This window comes from Eretmochelys imbricata, chromosome 5 (assembly GCF_965152235.1).
Source record: "Eretmochelys imbricata isolate rEreImb1 chromosome 5, rEreImb1.hap1, whole genome shotgun sequence".
NCBI classification, from domain to species: Eukaryota; Metazoa; Chordata; order Testudines; family Cheloniidae; genus Eretmochelys; species Eretmochelys imbricata.
The window spans coordinates 23,960,224-23,973,550 of record NC_135576.1 but is presented as its reverse complement, the minus strand read 5'-3'; the positions used below and the strand labels follow the sequence as shown (position 1 = coordinate 23,973,550).

Genomic DNA, 13,327 nt, shown 5'->3' with positions numbered 1-13,327 from the left:
GACCAACTTCTGTTGGTGAAAGAAACAAGCTTTCACAGAGTTTTTCTTCAGGTCTGGGAAAAGTATGCAGTGTCACAGCTAAATACAAGGTGGAACAGATTGTTTAGCATAAGTAGTTAACACACATTCCAAGGGTCCATTCAAGGTGAAGTGGCCCATTCAGATCCCTCCAGTCATAAGGCATGTCTACACTACAAAGTGAAGTTGATGTAAGGCACCTTACATCAAAGTAAGTAGGCGTACACACTACAGTATTCCTGCTGCCACTGTAACTCATCCGCTATGTCGACCTAATAAATCCACCTGGACAAGATGCATGAGGCTTAAGTGGATGAAGGTCAGATGACGCAGTGTCTGTATAGACACTGCATTTCTTACATCGCCTGTTGGCTGTCAGCATGGCTGACGATTTCACTGCTGATAGGGTCTCTTTTTTGAAAGTGGGGGGAAGGGTATTCCAGCTGTGAGTCCCAGTAGTGCTGACAGCTGGAGCCTCACTGCCCAGCACTGAGGGCCTGGGCTGTGGGCTCCCCTCTGAGCTCCCAGCTGGAGCCTGGCTTCAGCCCAGGCTCTCAGCTCCCTGCTACGCATGGAGCTCCCAGCTGGAGCCTGGCTGCTACCCAGGTTCTCACTCCCCACAGAGCAAGCTCCATGCAGAATGTGGAGCTGAGAGCCCAGTTGGCAGCCTGGCTGCAGCTGGGATCTCAGCACCAAGCTGAGAAACTTGGGCTTTCAGCCCCCACACTTAAGTGAGTGCAAGTGCTCCTGGTGAGGATGCGCATCAGCGACAGAAGGAGGGGATGAACATGAACCCCTGTAGTAATGTAGTGTAGACATTCCCACAGGGGGTGAAAGGAAGTGGCGGGGAAGCAGCTGAGAGGGAGTTGTTAGTGGGTTATAGCTTGTTGTAATAAGCCATTAATCCAGTATTTCTCTGCTATCCTAGGACTGACACCGCTACAATAACACTGCATTTCCTCTGTGGGTCAATGGAGAGAGGGTATCTTGTGTTTGTTCATCCTTGTTAGGGGGCTTATTCCTTTACCCACTTACTTCCCTGGTAACAATACCCGAAGTCCAAAGGTGCAAACAATTCAATGTTTATTGGTGTGAACTTCCAGCAAGCATGATTCCAGTTTCCTTCCTTAGTGTCCCCCTTCCCAGCTCTGACACCACAGAGCCTTACACCTGTATCCCTGTTCCCATTCCTGCCCTTAGCCAAACATGATTCCAATTTCCCCACCCCCATTCCCTGTTCCCATTTCCCCCCCACACCCACCCACTTCCTGATTTACTATATAGTCTGCAGTCAAACTTGAGTTCTGCTTTGCTATACCTTAACCAATCATTTTCCTGAAATTCAACTAACCAATCCTAACATATTGTAACATGATTATGTAACCAATTATATCCCACCACCTTAATTAGTTTACACCCAGCAAAATTAATTATACAGCAGACAGGTACAATCACAAAACCAGACAGAGATTATACAGCCAAATAGCAAAATGGGAACTATAATGACAAAACAATACAGAAGTGAGAATTTCACATCCCAGCTATTGATAAGTGAGTTCTTGCCAGACAGGATGCTATCAAGCTAAGTTTCCTTTTACATTTTCGAGGCACATCCCTTTCTCTGGAGGTGATAGGCACTATCAGGACAGGATTGTATTCCTAACAGCCCAATAGCACCTTATTTCAATGTGACTAGTTTGGAATGTGAGGATGCGACCGGTCGCTTCCCAGTTTATGGCTGCCTCTGTTGCTCAGCCAAAGGCCTTAGCCTAAGAACAGGGCCTCAGACTGTCACAGTAAGAGAAAGACCTTACACTGGCAGACAGTGATTTTGATTCTTTCTTTTATACCTCTATAACTAGCCAAGTGATAAGAATACACCTACATTCTTAGAGTATAGGCCTTTACAGACAGGCCTGAATATCTATATCCTAACAATCCTTTATTCCAGTACAGAGGAATGGAGTGCAAGTAACAAATGCAGAGCACACAATCAAAGCAATGACCGTGTTTATCTTCCCAGTGGGCGTTTGAGCCTTTGGTATCTGTTTTAGCTGTATCTCTTTTTTTTAAAAAGGATGGAAATATTTTTTCCAACTTTCTGAGATGTGGCCTGTTGTGTATTGGCTAAGATACTTCAAGTGCTGCTATATGCTTTTTATGCTTCTAATGTGACCAAGAATATTAAATTAGGAGGGAATAGTCCTCTCCTTTTGAAAACAAAACTAGTACAGCACAAGTGTTGCTTTTCAAACAACCACTACTGCCATTTCCTTTTTGTTTTGAAAACCACAGACTCTGTCACGAAGTGGGGTGGGCCTGGTACGCCAACCTGATCAGTGTCCATTTGGAATTAAACACAAAGGTGTAAGGATTTAATATGCACGGAGAAATTATTATTCTCACAGGTGTTCAGCGACAAACAGCCCAATGTGTGAAAAGGGGGGGAAGTGTGATCAAAAACTCCTTCTGTGACCCAGAAATGCAGCCAAACGGACGACAAAAGAAATGCAATGAAAAGGATTGTCCACCCAGGTAACAAACGCTGTGAATACTAGAATAGTGTACAGGAGCACTATTCAGTGTGTTGTATTCTAATTTAAACATAGTATTCAGGGGAGGCAAAGAACACAGGAATTGCAACAACAGTTCAAAGCAGTGGTCTCCAATAGTGGCCACTACCAGGTGTTTTAGGGGAGAGTGAAAGAAACCCTGTAAAGGACAATTTCAGAATTATTTGCCCTTAAGAGAAGTTTCTTACTATCAGTTAATCGATAGTCTATGAAATGAAGCACGATTATGTGTAATCTCAAATATTTTATCCTATCTAATAAAGCTGTAGATGTATACCAGTGGTTCCCAAACTGTGGGGCATGCCCCCCTAGAGGGGCACGGAAGAACATTTGGGGGGAGTGTAGTGGGGTCCAGGCTAGCCCCCACAGGGGCAGGAAGGGAGCACCACCAAGCCTGGCTCTGCCCCCAGCTCCACCCCGGCCCCAGCTGCTGCTCCACTTGTGGCCCCAGCGGCAGCTCAGACTGCAGTCCCCAGCCCCAACTGTGGCTCCCGGCCCCAGACTCCAACCATGGATCCCCGTGGAGTGCGGACAGGTTCCATTACAGGTGGAGGGGGGTGCAACAGAAAACATTTGGGGACTACTGATGTACACGTAATGCTTATAAATATCTAACCATTTAAAAAAATTTGTGAATCTTAGTCTTGATATCTTGTGATGAAGATTAATTTCTCACTGTGTGTTTGAAACAAGTATTTCTTTTCAACAGTTTTAAATCTTGTGCTTTTCAGTTATATTGAATGTTCCCTTGTTCTGGTATTATGAGCGAGGGTAAATGGGAATGCCCAATTTACCTCCTCTGTACCGTTTATTGTTTAATATCCTTATCATGTCCCTACTTATATGTCTACTCTCTCTAAACTAAACAGTCCTGATCTTTTCATTCTCTACTCATATGGAAGTTTTCCCATGTCCCTACTGCATTATGTTAATTCTTACTCAGCGTTGTTGTTGTCTGTCTCTGGACCACCCCCCTTTCTGCTACATCTCTTTGTGGGATGGGGCAACCAGAATTGAATACAGTATTCTAGGTGAGAGCAGACTATTGATTTATATGTAATGCATAATTTTTAGTACTGTTTTCTTTCTCACTGTTTACATACCCAAATATTTTTTTGCTTTATTTATTTATTTTTGACAACGGTCTGTACTAAGCAAATGTTTTCATTGAGCTGACTGTAATGATTCTTAAGGCTTTTTCTTTAGTGGTTCCAGTGAATTTAGAACCCAAGCCATGGCTGGAGTAGTCAAAATTATTCCTTCTGCTATGTATAACTTTGCATTTGTCAGCACTGAATTGCGTGACGGATATTGCTGCTTTTATATAGTAAATAATGTACAGATGTTAGGGGGATTAATAGTTTTATTACTTGTTCCTGCAGTTCACAGTTATGTATGATGTCTCTTTGGGGAAATATCTAGGAATGCTGTTACAGCCTATGTAAATCATTTTAAAAGTATAAAGAACGCAGCTTGGTTGTAAATCTGTGCAAATTGCCAAGGAAGTCAATTGACAGTAGAATGAAACTTATTAACTAATGGCTTCCATAATAGCTAAGGCTAAACTGAACACACAGGAGCATTTATATTTATAAAAAATATAAATTAAGCTCTTTATTCCAAAGTCCCAAAGAGAAATGACTGGGTTATTCAGAAGTTAAAAGATCCTTAAATACCATATTATCTAGCTTCTGCTGCTTTCATTTGGAAATCACTGTTTCTCTTCAATAGCAGTCAGAACCTGCTGTAGGAAATTAGATTGCTGTAAATCATCTCTTAGTGATTATAGAATTATGTTAAACATGCCTTGTTGTGCCTAGTTTTTTGCACACTGCTGAAGCAATGATCTAGCTTAATCCCAGTCTGACTGACTATTCTAAAACCATTTACAGTTCTTTCTGTCTCCTTTGGTAAATGTCCTTTATAGAGTAATAGTGATAATAGTAAAATACTGATAAAGTAAAATGCAGGAGAGTCATAAAACATAGTGATAGGGGTTTGGTTGTTTATTTATCTCTTCTTAGTTGTGATAATTAGTTGCCTGTGATGTACAGGAGCTCCTGGAAAATCAGCACAAAATCATAGAGTAGCCATGATTTCTGATGATTAAAAAAAGAATAAGTAAGAAACAGAATAATAAATCTGTAGCTGCATTTAAAGCACACACACACCACATGAAACATGGAACTTAGGAGCCCCTGTTCTAAAAACACAGAGCTCTGCTACTTGAGCGAATGGGGGATTGCTGTTCCCTATCAAGCCTTATAGCAATATATCCTCTTTATAGACTTGTCACTACAAGGCAATATGATCACAGACTGAGTTAGTGCTAACATTTCATTCCACAATGGCCAGTGATGCATGCACATGCGTGCACACACACTAGCCATGAACTCATAGTGAGCTATTGCAATTATTTTCTAAAGCTTTGAAACCTACAGCTAGGCCCCTACAGCTGTGTCATCTGCAATCCAGAAGGATAGCTGAGATTCCTCTCTGCAGAATATTTATTTGTTTAGCATGTGCATAGTCATCTAGCCAGGCGATGGATGGCATCTTCAGTGGCGTGATGCAGTTCTTCTGGATCCGCCTATGGCAGGCGCGATAGCAGTTCAAAGTAGGAAAGTAAAGTAGTAGTAAAGCAGTTTCTTTGTTTTGAAGAAAATCAGAGTGACAGAGGGAGATGGTATTTCTGCCCTTGAAAATAGGGTGCACAGGGAAGTATTCACTTGCTGAATCTGTCAGAGATTCTAGGGATACAGGCCTGACTATACTCAATCCTTGTTAAGAACTGAGAAGGGATTTGGAGGGTCAAACACAATGCAGTCATGGATGGACCTTTGGTTGGCTATGTAACCATACCCCTGGGTTTCCTGGCCCCCGAAACTAAGTTACCATCAAAGGCAATGCTCTTATTAGCTGGTCATCCACCTTCCAACATGCAGATCAATTTCTCAATGGAAATATATTATCTAAAGCAGTCATGAGGAAGTTTTTTTAGATAACTTCCTTACCATCTATTGGATCCCATGGACTGAAAACACGTGAGCATAAGATTAGCCATCAGACTATGAATTCAAACTGAATCATACAGGAACTGGAAGACATTCCATTCTATTGCTGTGCAGCTTACCTTTGATAAAATGTACATAATCACCAGCATGGCTGCAAGTCGCTCAGGGTCATGTCTTGACTTCCACCTTCTCAGCTAATAGACTCCAGGAAGTTGGAAACTGGTTAACTCACAGGTTTCTGAGAAGTCAGAGTCCAAACATTCATGTTGCTTAGGTGACTGGGAGCATGTGATAAAACTCTTTTGCCCATTCTCTAGTTAAATAATCTGGAGCTACATAAGACATTTCTAAAATATTTTATTGCACACAAATATGTAAAGTGTCAAATCAGAGTAGAACAGAAATGGTTGACTCCTACAATGGGGAGGTAGCATTTGATGGAAATGCAGTTATGACAGCCCCATTAACTAGAGTGATATTGACAGGCATCAGCACAGAAAGATACTGGTATGAACCAATGTAACTTACAATTATATTGCTTGGTTGGTAAGCAGGTGTTTATCTTTATAGATGCTCAGTATAAAATTCATTGTATTGTCCTGAAAGGAAAGAACAATGTATTTTCTTTACTTACTTCTCTTCTGTACCTTTTACACTAGGAGGGTGGTGAAGCACTGGAATGCGTTACCTAGGGAGGTGGTGGAATCTCCTTCCCTTGAAGTTTTTAAGGTCAGGCTTGACAAAGCCCTGGCTGGGATGATTTAGTTGGGGATTGGTCCTGCTTTGAGCAGGGGGTTGGACTAGATGACCTCCTGAGGTCCCTTCCAATCTTGATATTCTATGATTCTATGATACCAAGTGAACAGAAATTTTTTTCCTTCCGTCTAAAGAAAATTTCCCCTGGCCCTTTTTTGACATGAATACCTGCTCAGACAGAATGCCCATAAATAGATAATTTGAAGTCTTCAATTTCCTGCCATCTCAGCGGTGTTCTGACATTCTCAAGGAAGCTTGCTGCTGCTTTTAGGAGAAAAACTTTTTTAACCACTGCTAACAGTTTGCTTAGTAAATTCCAGCAATTGTAAAGGACAGAGAGTATTGTTATGATTTGGATTCCAATAATCCCTAGAGGTCACAGCCAAGATTGGGGCCCTATTGTCCTGGGTGCTGTACAAAAACATGGTAATAGTAATACCTATGCCTTTTCATCAGTAGATCTCAAAATGCTTTACAAAGGAGGGCAGTATCCCTGAGGCACAGGGAGGAAAGTGACTTATCCAATGTCAATGTGAATTGAATCCAGACCTCCTGCACTCTAGTCTAGTGTGCTATCCATGACACCATCAGAGACAATCTCTCCCTCAACGTGCTTACAATCTAAACACATGAGACAGTCAAATGCTAAAAAAAAGGAAACATTATTATTTTCAATATTTTTTTTGTGGTGAGGAATGAGGCACAGAGAAATTAAGTGATTTCTGAGGGTCACACAAGAATAGAACTCAGATTGTCAACGTCCCAGTGTAGTGTCTTAACATGGCCATCATTACTCAGTTTGTGGAAGCAGAAAATTGCCTGTGCAACCTTAATTCGGCCCTCTTGTGCATATGCATTATGATACATTAGACACAGGCCCAATACTATTATTCCACAGGACCCTGCCTCATTCAGTGCACTGGATGGAACTGGATCAGGGTCGTGTGGTGAGTGAGGCTGTTGTTGGTAGGACCCCGGTCTCAGTTCTTGCAAAATTTGGAAGGTGTGTAGTGAATGAGGCAGGGGATTGCAGGAAAAGAAAGGGTGGGTCTCAAGACCAAGGCAGTTGGTTGATGCCCTGGAGAGCTGGATTCTATCCATGCCGCTGCCACAGAGTACCTATGTGATGGCAGGAAAATCATTTAAACCAATGCACAGGAAAAATAGTATAAAATCAAACAACAACTTAATTAGTTTTAGGAGACAGCTGGACAAATTCATGAGTGCTATTGTGTGATGAGGTTGCTTGTGATGTTGGGGGTCAGAGCTCAGCAGCCCTGGGGCTTCCTTCTGATTTATGTTTTATGTTCCTGAAAGCTCATCCTTCAAGGTTTCAGTCAGCCACCTCCAGGGGTCAGAAAGCGATTCCTCACCACCACCAGTGTATTCTGGGTTTTTTTATTTCTTTCCTCTAAAGTATCTGGGATGGCCACGGGTGCAGATGGGACACTGGGCAGGGTGGGCCAGGTCTCTGAGTGACACTGAGAGTTTTCTCTTTCAGGTGCTTGCTGGCTGGTTCTTGCTCACATGCTCGGGGTCTAATTGATCACTGTGGAGTCAGGAAGCAATTCCCCCCTGCGATCAGACTAGCAGTGACTTTGGGAAGCGTTTTCGCCTTCCTCTGCAGCATGTGGGTGTTGGTCACTTGCCAGGATTATCTGGGTATATCTCATTTAATCATTTCCGGCCTCAGACACTGGTGCACCTTGGTCCCTCCTATTCTCTCCCCATGGTACATAATAGTCTAGTCCTCTGTGGGTTGTAATACTTTGGTCTAATTTCTATTGTTGGGTTTAGTGTGTGGGTGCTGGGTGGTGTTGGTGGCCTGTGATATACAGGATGTCAGACTAGCTGATCTAGTGGTCCCTTCTGTCCTTGAACTCTGACTGTATGACTCGATGTAATTAAAGACTATGTTGTCCTGCATATGTACAAGGGAGCTAAACTGAGGATGCACCAGCAACCTTCATTCTGACATTTTCTAACTGGAGTGCTTGACTTTGCAACCATAATGTTCTTTTAACCTAGCTTTTTATGTGTAACACCTTATTACTTACATGTTACTAGTCCACATCTAGCTATGTCCTTTGACAATGTATCAGTTTATGGAATATGGGTGACGGTTTTTGCTTTATATTGAAAGCTGATAACATGTGGTGGCAAGAGCCACCCAGTAAAGAAAAAGTATCAGCAATAGAATGTGTGTATGTGAGAAGGGAAAGATGGACACTAAGAATTTAGGGCTTCATCCTGCAAGCTGCTAAGCGCTCCCTCAAGGTGCTGAATACTGCTGAGGTCTGTGGGAATGAAGGGCACTCAGCACTTCACATAAGTAACGTGAAGCATTCAAGATGTTCCATTAAAGTAAATAGGACTGTTCACATGCTTGAAGTTGCACAGGTGCTGAAGTGCCTAGCTGGATCAGGGCCTTACAGAACAGTAGAGGTTACAAAAAAGAGCTGGAAAGAAGATCTGGGAAGTGAGAGCATCGTACAAAGTGAATTGATTCAGTATTTTTCTTTACTTTACTGCTGTGCTCCACTGAGAAGATTTGGCAGTGTCTTCTCAACAACTTGTCAATTTCACTTTGCTGTTTGTACCTGCATGGAGGGGAAATGAAGCTCCTAGAGACAAGATGCAGGAGCACAGAAGTGGTAAGATCCAGAGGCCTCAGTCAGGATTGGGGTCCCAGTGTACTGTACAAACATGTAGGAAAAGAGTTCCTGCCCCAAAGCCTTACTATCTAATTTAAGAGAAAATGCACCAAACAATTGATGGGAATGGGAAAGGGAACATAGGAGGACCAGTGATGAGAACAGATGGTTACATAAATTAGAAGTGTGCACAGCTTGATGGCTCAGAGTCTTTTTTTAATTGTATGGTTATAAATAAATAGCTGTCAGCCACCCCATATCAGTGACAGCCCTTTTGCAGTTGAGTGAAACTATCAGGGGATAGAGGATGGGAGTGGAAACTGAAGAGCTAAATTAGAGAAAAAGATTAGGATGGGGGAGGTAAGAAATGCAAAGAATGATGTATTGCAGAATAGGATGCATGGCAGAAAAAGAATGAAACCTGACACCATAATAATTTATTTTGTATTTATTAACATGGGAGTATTTATTTTACCTTTAATCTGCTTTTGTATTAAGCAATATTTTGCCCACAGTGATGTAAAAAGTAATAGCTAGCTTCCCAGAGGTAATGAACTGATACAAATATTTGTCCTGTGACTAACAGAGGAAATGGTAAGAAGTGACAGCAGAGAGGCACATTATCGCTTTTTGGTGACACAGCTGAAATCTCCTGATCAGGTAATTGAATAAGTCAGATGTTCAGTCAGAGTGAATTGAAGTGCTTTCAGAATGACATTTAATACAGTCAGCAGTGTGTACAGAAATATCAAAGGTAGAACACAGTAATTAAATTAGTATAGTAGACATTGGTTCTGTTTCATATTGTATACTAGAATTCAAAATATTAATTCTGTGTCCATATGAAGCAGCCAAGGTTTTTTTGAACAGAGGTGCTTGGTTTTATTTTGTTTTGTTTTTGTTTAAAAACAAGATTAAAAGTGGAATTGTGGGAACATTTTCTTAAACCACAGATAGTTATTCAGGTACACCTAATGATCTTGTTTAAAGTACTTTTAAACTTCATTTGAGTAGTTTTGCTTTTTCAGTTGTAGGCTGGGCGGTCGTCCCTCTCTTTCAGTCTCTGAGGGAGGCCACACCTCATTGCTGTTGCGTACCTGTAAAGGTGCTCAACGTGGGGAATTAGCTTCATCTAGTGCTCTGGTCCTCTGGCGGGCAGAACAGTGTGGCAGTCTATGAGCCCCCAGGCCCAGTCAGGGCAGGGCAGCAAAGCAATGAGTGGGCTCTGGCCTGCAATCAGGGCAGAGCAACAATGCCGTCTATGAGCCCCAGTAGGAGTGAGCCCCATAAAGTCTAGAGGCTCGGGTAAGGGTGAGCACCAAGAGAGTCTATGGGGCTCAGGTAGGGTTGCCTGAGGAGCGCAGGTCTCCAGGCCTAAGGAGGGGGAGGCGGGGATCCGCCTGCAACAAGCTGATCTTGTAGCAGGCCAGCTCTCAACCAGACTGTTGCCTGGCTTCCCTGGGCTGCTTCCTACTGTCCCCCTTTGGTGTACCTGCATCTGTCATCTCAGGGAGCTCTGGCCAGTCCTCAGGTGGCAGCCCCAGCAGCTCCTCAGCGTCTTGGTCGGCCGGCAGCCCAGGGAGATCCAGCTAGTCCTCAGGCAGCAGCCCTGGCAACTCCTCAGCGTCTTGGTCCACCATAGGTCCTGGGAGATCCAGCCAGTCCTCAGAAGGCAGCCTCGGTAGCGCCTCTGCAGGCTCCTGCAGCAAGCGGGATGTGTCGTCTCTTTTGGTGGCTCCACCACAACTGAGCTGTAGGACCCGCCTTTTGTACTTCCCCTTCCTGTCCCACCTTTCCGCTTCCGGCGGGGTGGACGTGGCTTTCCTGGATCAGCTCACCGGGGGCATGTTGTGGTCCCTCTCTGTTACTCTCTGTGGTCCCTCTCTGTTACTCTCTACACGCCTCCTCACTACACAGTATGTGGGAAATGGCATTATTTTGGTACTCGTTGAATTCTGTCCCAAATAATTAATGTTGGTACTTAGTGATTCACTCTCAGTTGCTGTTCTCAAAGATTTCAGTGTACATTTAGATTCCATCTCTTATGAGCTAGGCATGTTTCTTTCGGGCTATAATGAACTCTTACTGAAAATTTAGACCTTGTATAAGCATGTGCTCATCCACTGAAGCCAATGGAGTTGCATCCATGAGTTTGGATCCTTTTACATTTTGCCCAGAGGGTCAATGAGAGCTCCCACATTGGTAGCCAGAGCTTAACCCTCCTTGTTGAGTCTTGGCTATTTTGGGGACTCAGGACATGGCTATTTTGAAATGTAGTCAGTACTGCACACCTGTATCACCACCAAAGCCTGCATAGAATCATAGAATATCAGGGTTGGAAGGGACCCCTGAAGGTCATCTAGTCCAACCCCCTGCTCGAAGCAGGACCAATTCCCAGTTAAATCATCCCAGCCAGGGCTTTGTCAAGCCTGACCTTAAAAACTTCCAAGGAAGGAGATTCCACCACCTCCCTAGGCAACGCATTCCAGTGTTTCACCACCCTCTTAGTGAAAAAGTTTTTCCTAATATCCAATCTAAACCTCCCCCACTGCAACTTGAATATCCAATCTAAACCTCCCCCACTGCAACTTGATAATTCCTCACAAACCTACAGACCAATGAATCCTACAGATTTTGGAATTGTGTTAGTCCTTAAATATACCTGCTCATGTCTTAAAATCAGGTAGACGATAAACCAGGAAATGCTAGGATAATAAGCCCTTATTTCTTTCTTAGCATTTCTTGTGTAGTACTGTCAGTTTAACAAGTAATAGGTCAAATTCATGATTAAACCAGTGTAACTCCAAATGTATTAACTTCATTGGAATTACTCCAGATATAAATCTGTATGATCTAGAACAAAATGTAACTCCTTGGTTCATGTTCTGAGCTGTACTTCTATTTTATTTTAGCTTTTAATTTGATTCAGAAAGCAAACAATCAGAAAGGGAAGTCTAGGGTGAAGAAAGAAGATATTTTAATGTGATAGGTAGAGAGCTGGGTGATTTTTTTCCCCAGTGAATAGTTGATTCATCAAAAAATGAAGTTCTTGTCAACCCAAACCTATTCACAAATTTTTTCAGGTCACGTTCAATTTGCTGCATAGCTTCAACAAAACAGAAAAATCAAAATGTTTTGGTCATGTTGACACACAATGTTTTATGCCTTTCTTACAACCTTGAGTCCCGGGTACTCACCTGGAGTGTGGGAGATCTGGGTTCAGTTCCCCCCTCTGCCTGATGTGGAGAAGGGATTTGCATTTCAGTCTTCTACGCTGCAGGAGAGCACCCTAGGACTCTGGAGCGAGCCTGGTGTGGGACTCTCTCAATATCTCCTATTGAATGTGTTCTACCATATCTAAATAATTAAATAGTCATTGGAGCAGGAATTGTACTTGGGTCTCCCCTATCCTAGATGAGCAGTCTAACCATCAGGCTATAGAGCTATATTCTCACTCTTTTTCCCTGACCTTGTAGCTATTCATTGGTATTGACGGTGGCAACTCATATAGTCAGGGAAAGAGACCCAGGAGAAGATATGGGACCTCCTACGTCTGTAAACTAAAGGACAATTGTAGAAAAATGGTGTGATTGTCTTACTATGAAACTATTACTAAGAAGAAAGAAATCGAACATATGGTATAGATTTTAGGTCAAAACCAGGGCTCATTGAAGTGTACTCACTCCAGTAGAGTTGCATTTACTTACACCTCTAAATCAGTCCCTGTGACTTTGCAAGCATCTGTTTAGTTGCCAATGTGAGGCTTCAGAGGGCATGCCTGGAGCCCAAGAAGCACATGTTGTTGTTTATGATGCCTTCATGGACTTGTAGTTCACAGCTGGGCCAAACGTCCATTTCAGCAACTTGTGGCCCCCTTCTTGCCTGGGTCCCTGCAAATGGTAAGGCCACCCAGAGCTCATTAGATACATTTTGCAAAACCTAATAAAGGTACTTCAAGGTGAATCACAAAATGTCAATGCTTCTCAGATGGCCTTGGCCCTCTCTTATAATGCAAGCCAGCCATGCAGGTATCTGATCGTATAGAATGGCCCCAGAAAACATAACAGCAAATAATTGGATGAAATTGTGGAAAGGATAAAGCAGGGTGACTCTAAAGAAAAATCTAATTGTGAGGTCTATTACAATGTGAAGTATTGCCCTAAAGGAAGCAGTAGAAGCCTGAATGTTGTCATTTAAAACTAAACAAAGCACAGGACAATGTGCTATAGTGAACAATCCTTTGAAAGAGGAACAAATGAGATGACCTGTTCAGTCTCTTCCAGTTCTAATTATTGGCATTACTATGGACCTA

General features: G+C 42.7%; 1 protein-coding gene across 1 annotated transcript in view; it reads left to right on the top strand.

The window, feature by feature from the left end:
• ADAMTS12 (ADAM metallopeptidase with thrombospondin type 1 motif 12) overlaps window positions 1-13,327 on the top strand; it is a 322,164-nt gene that overhangs the window by 268,719 nt on the left and 40,118 nt on the right. The window contains exon 17 of the mRNA XM_077816238.1: window positions 2,427-2,553. Within this exon, the coding sequence (XP_077672364.1) occupies window positions 2,427-2,553 (127 nt within the window). The remainder of the gene's footprint in view (window positions 1-2,426; window positions 2,554-13,327) is intronic.